At 42.6% G+C, this 12,243-nt stretch overlaps 1 protein-coding gene across 1 annotated transcript in view; it reads left to right on the forward strand.

The window, feature by feature from the left end:
* The window catches only part of sec23a (Sec23 homolog A, coat complex II component), a 163,125-nt gene that overhangs the window by 83,549 nt on the left and 67,333 nt on the right, over positions 1-12,243 (forward strand). Inside the window, exon 7 of the mRNA XM_072488707.1 lies at positions 4,735-4,879. Within this exon, the coding sequence (XP_072344808.1) occupies positions 4,735-4,879 (145 nt within the window). The remainder of the gene's footprint in view (positions 1-4,734; positions 4,880-12,243) is intronic.

Below are 12,243 nucleotides of genomic sequence, written 5' to 3' on the forward strand. Positions count from 1 at the left end.
GATCTGCTCAGACGAGGAGGAGCATAACAGACATCTACAGACGCTGAAAGATGCCCTCATACGAATGGGATATGACACTCGACTTATCAATGCCACAGCAAAAAACAGCACCAACCACCTCAGAAGACAAACATGGGACACAACCGACAGAGTACCCTTCGTTGTCCAGTACTTCCCCGGAGCGGAGAATCTACGACATCATCTTCGCAGCCTTCAACACGTCATTGATAAAGACGAACATCTTGCCAAGGCCATCCCCACCCCCCTGCTACTTGCCTTCAAACAACCGAGCAACCTCAAACAAACCATTGTTTGCAGCAAACTCCCCAGTCTTCAGAACAGCGACCATGACACCACAGAACCCTGCCGTGGCAATCTCTGCAAGACGTGCCAGATCATCGACATGGGTACCACCATTACACGTGACAACACCACCCACCAGGTATGTGGTACATACCCATCAAGTGATGTCCCAGAGGACTGGAGAATAGCCAATGTTGTTCCTTTGTTTAAGAAGGGTAGCAAGGATAATCCAGGGAACTACAGGCCGGTGAGCCTTACATCAGTGGTAGGGAAATTACTGGAGAGAATTTTTCGAGACAGGATATACTCCCATTTGGAAGCAAGTGGTCATATTAGCGAGAGGCAGCACGGTTTTGTGAAGGGGAGGTCGTGTCTCACTAACTTGATAAGAGTTTTTCGAGGAGGTTACAAAGATGATTGATGCAGGCAGGGCAGTGGATATTATCTATATGGACTTCAGTAAGGCCTTTAACAAAGTCCCTCATGGCAGACTGGTACAAAAGGTGAAGTCACACGGGATCAGAGGTGAGCTGACAAGATGGATACAGAACTGGCTAGGTCATAGAAGGCAGAGAGTAGCAATGGAAGGTGCTTTTCTGATTGGAGGGCTGTGACCAGTGGTGTTCCGCAGGGTTCAGTGCTTGGGTTCAGTGCTTGGACCTTTGCTGTTCGTAGTATATGTAAATGATTTGGAGGAAAATGTAACTGGCCTGATTGGTAAGTTTGCGAACGACACAAAGGTTGATGGAATTGCGGATAGCGATGAGGACTGTCAGAGGATACAGCAGGATTTAGATAGTTTGGAGACTTGGGCGGTGAGATGGCAGGTGGAGGTTAATCCGGACAAATGTGAGGTAATGCATTTTGGAAGGTCTAATAGAGGTACGGAATATACAGTGAATGGTAGAATTCTCAAGAGTATTGACAGTCAGAGAGATCTAGGTCCACAGGTCAATGAGAGGGGCAACACAGGTGAAGAAGGTAGTCAAGAAGGCAGACTGCATGCTTGCCTTCATTGGCCGGGGCATTGAGTATAAGAATTGGCAAGGCATGTTGCAGCTGTATAGAACCTTAGTTAGGCCACACTTGGAGTATAGTGTTCAATTCTGGCCACCACACTACCAGAAGGATGTGGAGGCTTTAGAGAGGGTGCAGAAGAGATTTACCAGGATCTTGCCTGGTATGGAGGGCATTAGCTATGAGGAGCAGTTGAATAAACTTGGTTTGTTCTCACTGGAACGAAGGAGGTTGAAGGGCGACCTGATGGACGTCTACAAAATTATGAGGGGCATAGACAGAGTGGATAGTCAGAGGCTTTTTCCCAGGGTAGAGGGGTCAATTACAAGGGGGCATAGGTTTAAGGTGCGAGGGGCAAGGTTTAGAGGAGATGTACGGGGTAAGTTCTTTTTACACAGAGGGGGTAGTGGGTGCCTGGAACTCACTGCCGGACGTGGTGGAAGCAGGGACGATAGTGACATTTAAGGGGCATCTTGACAAATACATGAATAGAATGGGGATAGAGGGATACGGCCCCGGAAGTGTCGAAGATTTTAGTTTAGATGGGCAACATGGTCGGCGTAGGCTTGGAGGGCCGAAAGGCCTGTTCCTGTGCTGTACTTTTCTTTGTTCTTTGTACTCGTGCGACTCGGCCAAATTTGTCTACCTCATACGCTGCAGGAAAGGATGTCCCGAAGCATGGTACATTGGTGAGACTATGCAGACGCTGCGACAATGGATGAATGGACATCGCGCGACAATCGCCAGGCAGGAATGTTCCCTTCCAGTTGGGGAACACTTCAGCAGTCATGGGCATTCAGCCTTTGATCTTCGGGTAAGCGTTCTCCAAGACAGCCTTCAGGACGCACGACGATGCAGAATCGCCAAGCAGAAACTTATAGCCAAGTTCTGCACATATGAATACGGCCTCAACCGGGACCTTGGATTCATGTTGCATTACATTCACCCCCTACCATCTGGCCTGGGCTTGTGAAATCCTACCAACTGTCCTGGCTTGAGACAATTCACATCTCTTTAACCTGTGATTATCCCTCTCTACAGTTGCTCCATCTGGACCTATAGACTTAATTACCTGCAAAGACTCATATTCAAAGTATCGTATTGCATCTTTGACTTTGTCTATATATATATATATATATATATATATATATAATATATGTTTCTGGAACACACCTCATCATTCACCTGAGGAAGGAGCAGTGCTCCGAAAGCTAGTGATTCGAAACAAACCTGTTGGACTTTAACTTGGTGTTGTCAGACTTCTTACAATGATACATAGATACATAGGAGATAGGAGCAGGAGGATCATCCAACTCAATAACCTAATCCTGCTTTCTCCCCATAGCGTTTGATCCCATTTTCCCCAAGTGCTATATCTAGCCACCCAATATATTCAACGTTTTAGCATTAACTACTTCCTGGGGTAATGAATTCCACAGGCTCACCACTGTTTGGGTGACAAAATGTCTCCTAATATCTGTCCGAAATGGTTTACCCTGAATCCTCAGACTGTGACCCCTAGTTCTGGATACACCCATCATTGGTAACATCTTCCCTGCATCTACCCTGTCTAGTCCTGTTAAAATTGTATAAGTCTCTATGAGATTCCCCCCTCATTCTTCTGAACTCCAGTGAGAACAATCCCAACCTCGTCAATCTCTCCTCGTATCCCTGGAATCAGTCTGGTAAATCTGGAAACAGTCTGGTACTGATACTTTCACAGTCTGGTAAATGATGGATGACTATATCATTGTATGTCAAGTATGTTCAATTCTGCACCCTTTGTACTTGAGGAGGAAATATATACAAGATTAAGGAGTGATATAATTGAGGTGTTTGACATGATAAAAGGATTTGAAAGGTTAAGTAGAGGAATCTATTTCCCCTGGTGGTGGACCCCTGAATAAGAGGGCATAACCTTAAAATTAGAGCTAGACCGTTTTAGGAATATTATCAGAAAGCATTTCTTCATACAAAGGATGGTAGGCATGTGAAACTCTGATCTAGCCTCAGGTTTTTTATTAGAACAATCAAAAGTGTCAAAACTGAGATAGATGGACTTTTGTTAAGGAAGGATATTGAGATGTACAGAACCAGGGATGGTAAATGGAGTTAAGCCATTGAATGGCAAAACAAGCTATTGAGGTTATAAACTCCATTGTTAATAATATCAGAGGGAATCATCAGGATGGCAGAGAATAACATTTTTACTTGTGACAAAGGTTTCAACGGTGCAGGTAAGGGACCAGTAGAGCAGATTGACTGTGATATAAGTACTGTGGCAAATGGAAATCGAGAATAAGCAGTTGGAAGTTTTGAAGTGCAACTCTAAGTGACATGGTGGAGTGTTTTTTTTTTGCAGGGGCATACACAGAAAGGAGAGTGGTTGGAAGTTGCTGAGAGATGTGTGTGGTAAGAGATACAAGACTGTGATTGGAAATAGGTTTGCCTGTGAGCAATGCCACTGGAATAAAGAGGCCATGTGAGATGCCATGGTTAAAAGGATGGATATATGGTTGGGGAAGCACAATATGGATGGAGAGGGATGGAGGGAAGAGGAGAATAGAAAAATCAAAAGAGCATGCAAAATGAGATGAGTTGGGGATGTGAATCAGCAATGATGAGAGTTGTTCAGTGAAGGGGAGGATAAGAGGGATTTACTTTGACAGGAAACTTGCAATGTGCATGGTGCTGGGGGACCAGTAGAAAATCACTCCTTGATAATCTTCATAATAAACCAGCATTATAAAAGTTGAGTTCCAGAAATAAACATTTTTGAAGAAAAGCTTGGATTCAAACTGTTATCCACCATAATAGTTTTGAAGATGTAATGCATCCATTTGGGCTTCAAATGCAAGGCTTCAGAATAGATACCTTTCCTACTGACCATTATTTGCTTACTCTCAAGAGCTCTCTGGTTTTCTTCTGTCGCCACTATTAGCTGAACATTTTGAGACGAGGTTTGTAGCTTTCTTCCTGCCACTTGGGCAGGATATTTTATCTTTTGTTGAATCATGGTACTGTTTTAAATAGTATATAATCAGCAATTCCCATGCATTTTAAATAAGCAACACGCAGCCTCTTCATGTTGAAAATGAACCATGATCAGTGAGCCTTTCCAATGTTCATACTGGTGAGTAAATGAGGAATTGTCATCCATACCTTAACTAAAATAATAGATTAGAATGATAGGGATTAGAAGTGTTTTATGCATTAATTATTATTTGGAGCTTGGACATTCTATGAGTCGAGTATTTTCATATTTTTAAGTTTATTAATCATTTTCTTATTTTTGGTGTTGACTTATTGATTCACCTTTTGGTGAGCTGAATTGAACATCCACATCAAGCAGTATGATTTGTCCTGCCGTGTCTGAAATATTCAATTTTTAAAAAATAATACAAATTTTTACAGATTTTTGCAACCGGTTCAAAAAATTGACATGAACTTGACTGATCTTTTGGGAGAGTTGCAACGTGACCCTTGGCCTGTACCACAGGGGAAGAGACCACTGAGATCCACTGGAGTTGCTCTATCCATTGCTGTTGGTCTATTGGAGGTATGGAACCTTTCTTTCCGTAATCCTATTTTACGTGCATTAAACGGGCAAGAGAGATGTACATGCAAGTAAATTAAGAGTAGTACTTAGTTGAATTTGTAACAACCATATTAATTTTGCCTACATGGTGTACCCTGCTAGTATTGTAACTATTTTATATTGTTGGTTGGTGATTTGTCTGTATGTTAACATGCTAGATTGCACAACCACCCACCACCACATTTAGATATTGAGTATCTTGATTTGCAAGAAATTGTGCATCATCTAAATTGTGTTCAAATTTTTTTTGTTCCACGTGCTTATTTGACCTCTTCAGTGTAGTGTGCCTATCATGCCTGAATTAGTTGACTTACAATTTTGACTTTAATTGCTCTTTAGGCTGAACTTTGGGGTAAGAATCTTATTATGTAATTAGATGGATTGAATTACAGGAATATCAAGATAGTCCGATGTAATTCCAGATCCGGGCAGACTGCTAATTCAACTGCTTTGATAGTCATGTTCTCCATGTTTTGGTCTTGTTGTTGATAAATTATGTGCAGGGCGAAATCATTTTCTCACTGTCCATTGAATCTGTTATGCTCAGCACAGAAGAGGGAATTATAAAGCTTGTTCCGGCCTTTTGTAATTCTAGAATGTGTGAAAGTATTTGTAGCCACAGTACCTCCAGCATTTATCCATCAGGGTGGAGTACAATTGGTGGCTCTGTGTGTATCGTTAGCTATTTAATATATATGCTTTTGACCGGGTCCTTGTCCTATGTGTAGGTTGTGATGATCTGTTTCGATACTTTGTAGCATTTTCTGCATAAGGCTTAGGTCTTTGTCCCAAGTCCCTCTTCACAGACAAATTGTGGCGTTGCCTTTTTCATGTCACCTGCATATCAATTTTCTACTCGTGCTATTGGGAGGAGCTAAGTGTGCCAAATTGAAGAAGGAGCTGAGCATCACAGGTTTAAATACGTGAAGTGCTTATCTCTTTCCATGCTGGGGCAGGATTGCCTTTGCTGATGTGGTGCAAGGTTACTTTCAGTGTTCTTTATAATACAATTGTTGAATTTCTTGCAATCAGTTGAAGGAGACCAGAAATCAACTCCATTTTAGATTTATTTACAAAGCGAGACATTACAAATCCTAACCCTGCAACTCCCACCAGTGCCAATAAGTGTATCTTTGTGCACAAGTAATTATCTAACGGTACCCCCGCCCTGTACACATTTAATCTTAGTTTATAGAATTAACAACAATCTCTGACCAAATATCAGAATAGTAGGTTAGAAAAATCTCAAGTGTTGATTCTTAATGAAAATAGTTTTATTTTGTTTGTCGGAAGAAGATTCCTTCTCTTTTACTTCTCTCATCTTTTTAGACCATTCTTAAATCCTACCTCTTCAGCAACGCTTGTAGTCATCTACATAATCAGCCGGTGCAGACTCGATGGGCCGAATGGCCTCCTTCTGCACTGTAAATTCTATGATAATCTATGATAATCTATCTCCTCCTTTGCAAATTTTACCTGACTATACTTTGGTCATTTTGCTATATGAACAATGTTTTATAAAAAATTATTGTTGCTGCAATTTTAATAGTTTTATTATTTTACTTCTGTACAAAAAGAGATGATGTCTTATAAGGCCTGCAGAGGGAGAGCCTGAGCTTTAAAAAAAGACACAAATTGCCCAGCAGTTACGATTGTTCCAACATAAAGTTTTTACAACGGAAATAATCAGTTGAGGATGGGTTACATAGAGCATGTTCCTTTTATGTAGAAGATTAAGGGATGATATGGACCACATCTAATTGAAATGTTTAAGATGAGTAATGGAATTGATAGACTATATAGAGGAAACTGTTCTGTGGTGGGAATTTCATGATAACCTTAATGTTAGAGCTGGGTGTGATGTCAGAAAAGTACTTCTTCACATAGAGGGTGGTAGAAATCTGGAACTCCATCCCCCAAAACTTTGTTGAGGCTGGAGATCAACAGAAAACTTTCAAATTTGAGATTGATAGATTTTTGTTAGGCAAGGTTTTGAAACTAAAGGTGAATGGGTCAAGTTAAAAATACTGTTATTATGACCCTGGACCTTGCCCTGAAATGTTTGGTATGATCCCTTTGGGGACCATAAACTTTTTGTTTAAAGCAGACAAAGTTTAAGATTCAAGAGTTGCTAGGAGAATAAAGCAACAAGATTCCACGAGTTTTGAATAGATATAAACTTTACTATACAAGGTTAGAAAGATAAACCAAATTACAATATATATCTCATGCTCTAATATTTAAAGTTAATATGAAATGCGTGTGAATTATGGGCAAACTGGTCGAACACGCCACACTGCACAATAAATGGCAGACACAACCAAGACATTGTATGGATTTTTCAACAACTCATCCTGATGTAATTAAACACTGAGTCAACCAATCTGGTTGAAGCTCTGTCTCTCTCATGAGGGATTCCACTCTTTACCTTCCAAGATCTGACCTTGGGAATTTCTCTCCAAATATTTTTCCCACTCGGATTGCCTTGATGTTGGCCTACATTGCTATGCTTCAAGCTTAGCTCCAGAGACTCCGTTCCCCTAGATTTCTTAATCTGCATTCCAGCACCAACTCTCGAGCACAACTACAGCTCTTTGGCCGCACATCCGAACAGGCGCCAGAATGTGGCTACTTGGGGCTTTTCACAGTAACTTCATTTGAAGCCTACTTGTAACAATTTTTTTTTATTTTAAAAAATATATATTTTTATTCTCCTTTTTCACATTTTCTCCCAAATGTACACCCACCAACAATAAACAATAATTAGCAACAAATATGTCAATCCCCATATCAATAACAATGATCCCATCCTCCCACCAAACCCCAGACATTAGCCCGCATGTTTACATAAATAAATAACAAAAAGGAATCAGGAATCACCCATAGTCACCATTAACACACACCGCCCCCCCCCCCAACCCTCCCACCCACCCTCCCCAACTAATGTTCGATGTTATCCAGTTCTTGAAAGTGCATAATGAATAATGCCCATGAATTGTAGAACCCCTCCGTCCTTCACCTCAGTTCAAACTTAACCTTCTCAAGAGTCGAGAATTCCAACACGTCCCCCCGCCACACCAAGGCACAGGGTGGAGAGGGTGCTCTCCATCCCACCAGGATCCGCCTTCGGGCTATCAACGAGGCAAAAGCTACGATATCTGCCTCCGCATCCGTTTCCAACCCTGGCTGGTCCGACACCCCGAAAGTGGCCTCCCGGGGTCCCGGGTCCAGTTTCACATGCACCACCTTGGAAATTACCCTAAAAACCTCCTTCCACTAAACCTCCAGCTTTGGACAGGACCAAAACATATGAATGTGATTAGGGGGGCACCCCCCGCAATGCTCTCACACATCTTCAACTCCTTCAAAGAATCTGCTCATCCTCGCCCTCGTGAGGTGTGCTCTGTATACCACCTTCAGCTGTATCAGCCCCAACCTCGCGCACGAGGTGGAGGCATTTACTCTCCGGAGCACCTCACACCAGAACCCCTCCTCCATAACCTCTCCCAACTCTTCCTCCCACTTTGCTTTGATCCCTTCCATTGGTGCCTTCTCCTCTTCCAAAATCGCTCCGTAATCCTCTGACACTACACCCTTCTCCAGTCCCCCTGTCGTCTGCACCTCCTCAAGCAATGTGGAGGCCGGTTCCACCGGCAAGCTCTGTATTTCCTTTCTGGCAAAATCTCGAACCTGCATGTATCTAAACACTCCCCCCTCCAGCCCATACTTCGCTTCCAGCTCCTTCAGTCCTGCAAAGCGACCCCTCAGAAACAAATATTTTAGCGTCTTAATCCTCTTCTCCTCCCATTTCCGAAAATTTCCATCCCACCTCCCTGGCTCAAATCTGTGGTTAGTCTACTTGTAACAATAAGTGATTTTGATTCATTTCATTTTCATTCCCAAGCAGAACAATACTGCACCAAAGGGTCATCAACCTTCTGCCTTCTCCGATCTCCAGGGCTTCTCTTGACACGTCATTCCATAAAGTCTCCAAACTGCAGACATCTCTCTGCTTGGAGCCTCTTTCTCTGCTCCTCTCTTTCTTAACTAGGACCTCTCCATGTCCCTTGTCTTGGGCTCCTCTTCTTAGACCGTCAGCTGGTTCCTGTATATTGTCTGGAGACACCTTTTATGGCACCATGCTTGGTCCTGAGATTGAATTCTTGCACCATTTTTCCATGCAGCCATACTGCTATCAGGATGGCTGAGCCCGTTACCTGTAGGAGGAGAAACCTAGATAGGAACATGCACATCCAGACACACTGCTGTATACAGCACATGTGCCAAAACCCTCAGCCTGCCAGGAGTTGTAGTCCACCCAGGTGCCCCTCCCCACCCCACTCCCTGTGAGAAAATGTCAGGTTTCATATCACAGGTTAGTCATGGTCAAATTTAACAGGTCCAAGGGGTCGAGTAGCCTACTCCTATATTCCTGATTGATGAATTACAGGACAGAAGTAGGTCATTGCTTTATATCATGTTTATGCCAGTAGCTTCGTCTTCAACTACCGCTATTTATTCTAATCTCATTTCCCTACCCTTTCACTGTAGCTTTTTTTAAATCTTCATTTTCAAATGTTTATCTAATTTTGTTTTAAATTGAATAGCTTGTGCACCAAGATCACTTGTGATAAAGCAATCTGTTTTCTAACAGCACTCTCCTTGGCTGTACAAGGTCTAACAGGATTAACTGCAGGCATATACCATTCTTGCACCAGACACTCTGCCTAAGGGCTATAATATAATTATTTGTGTATCGTCATTTTGGCCAACCATGCACAATTGCTTACAGCAGTTCAATGGATAACCATTTTTCAACAGTTAGAAGAACCATTTCAGGCATTTGGCTTTTACTAAACATACTTGTTTCCTTAGATTCTGGTGTTCAAAAAGTTTGTGCATCTCCTATTATGTTCATGATTCAGTTTTTCTTTACATTTTTAGTACTTTCTTACATTCAGCCATTTAACCTCATTACTTTTGTGAGGCTTTTAAAATTAATAATAATAATCTTTATTAGTGTCATAAGTAGGCTTACATTAACACCGCAATGAAGTTACTGTGAAAAGCCCCTAGTCGCCCATAGTTGCCAGTACCTGTTTGGGTACACTGAGGGAGAATTCAGAATGTCCAATTCACCGAACAAGCACATCTTTCGGGGCTTTTTGTGGGAGTAAACCGGAACACCCGGAGGAAACCCACGCAGACACGGGGAGAACGTGCAGACACCGCAGACAGTGACCCAAGCCGGGAATCGAACCCAGGTCCCTGGCGCTGTGAAGCAACAGTGCCATCCACTGTGCTACCGAAACACAGATAACACGGATAACATTCCCGGTTAATGTACACCATTTCTCTGCATACTGTTGCATTTTGAATGTGAAGCATTGAGTTATTTGCTTGTAATTTTGATAGCGTATGGGATTAAAGGGACAGTGGCAGCATGGATATAACATTGGTTAAGTGACAGAAAGCCGAGCTTAGTGGTGAAAAATTGTTTTTTTTGTCCTGTTCTCCAGGAGGTTCATATCAAGACCATTGCTCTTTTTGAAAATCTTAATGATCTAGAATTCAATATATGGGGAAAAAATGCAATACTGCAGCTGATGGAATATGAACTAAAAACTGATATTTCTGACCATACTCCAACAGGGCTAACATTTCAGGTCTATGAAATGAATTGTTTTTGCTCCTGGTACCTTTTCAAAATCAATCAGTGCACAAGTAGATATAGGAGGTAATTAACTTTGCACCCTCCTCTGGACCCGGGGAGGTTGTAAAACTACTCTGGACCCTCTCCAAGGCCAGCACATCCTTGGATTCGGGGCCCAAAACCACTCCAAATGGGGTCTGACCAGAGCCTTATACAGCCTCAGCTGTACATCCCTGGTCTTGTATTCTAGCCCTCTCGACATGAATGCTAACATTGCATTTGCCTTCCTAACTGCCAACTGAACCTGCACGGTAACCTTGAGAGAATCCCAAACTAGGACTTCTAAGTCCCTTTGTGCTTCAGATTTCCAAAGCCGTCCCCATTTAGGAAATAGTCTATATCTCAATTCTTCCTACCAAAGTGTAAAACCTCACACCTTTCTACATTGTATTCCATCTGCCACTTCTTTGCCCACTCTCCTACCCTGTCCAGGTCCTTCTGCAGCCTCACTGATTCCTCAATATGTCCTGTCCCTCTTCATATCTTTGTATCATCTGCAAACTTTGCAACAATGCCCTCAGTTCCTTCTTCAGATCATTAATCTATATCGTGAATAGATGTGGTCCCAACACTGATCCCTGCGGAACACCACCAGTCACTGACTACCATCCTGGAAAGGACCCTTGTATCTCCACTCTCTGCTTTCTGCTCGTCAGCTAATCCTCTATCCATGCCCATTCCTAGTCCCTAACACCATTGGCTCTTTTCTTATTTAGCAGCCTCCTGTACTGCACTTTGTCAAAGGCCTTCTGGAAATCCAAATAGATCATGTCCACTGTTCTCCTTTGTCTTAACTTCCTCGTTACCTCCTCAAAGAATTCTAACAGATTTGTCAAGTATGACCTATCCTTAATGAATCCATGCTGACGCAGTCCTATTTTACCATGCACTTCTAAGTACTCTGCAATCTCACAATCTCATCCTTAATAATAGACTCATCAAAGTCAGACTAACTGACCTGTAATTTCCCTTCTTCTGCCTCTCTCCCTTCTTGGGTGTTACATTAGCCATTTTCCAATCCTCTGGGACCCTCCCTGCCTCCGGTGATTCCTGAAAGATAACCACCAATTCCTCCACTATCTCCTTCAGGACCCTGTGGTGTAGTCCATCCGGTCCGGGTGATTTATCCATCTTCTGACCTTTCAGTTTCCCCAGAATCTTCTCCTTAGTGATGGCCACTGCACTCTGCCCCCTCACTCTCTTGAAGTTGTGGTATGCCACTGGTGTCTTCCACTGTGAAGACTGATGCAAAATAACTATTCAGTTCCTCTGCCACTTTGTTCCCTCTTACTACTTCTCCAGCCTCATTTACCAATGGCCTGTTGCTAACTTTCCATTGGTTCAATTGCTCTGTTTTATTACCTTTGCTCTCGAGACGCCAGATATCTTTATGATACCGCCACGAGGTTCAAGTCCGGGTGATGATCAATAACCCAATACACCGATTAGTAAGATTCAAATCAAAGCACATTTATTATACACCGTAATCGCTACTCATGCACAAATTCTACGTCTAAGTTACTTCTACAACTAACAGGCCTATACTTAACTTCGGACTGGCCCACCAGGTCAGGGGAACAAATGGCCTTTCGTTCGGGTTCTGAGTCTGTGG

The sequence above is a fragment of the Scyliorhinus torazame genome, chromosome 2 (assembly GCF_047496885.1).
Source record: "Scyliorhinus torazame isolate Kashiwa2021f chromosome 2, sScyTor2.1, whole genome shotgun sequence".
Classification (NCBI taxonomy): Eukaryota; Metazoa; Chordata; class Chondrichthyes; order Carcharhiniformes; family Scyliorhinidae; genus Scyliorhinus; species Scyliorhinus torazame.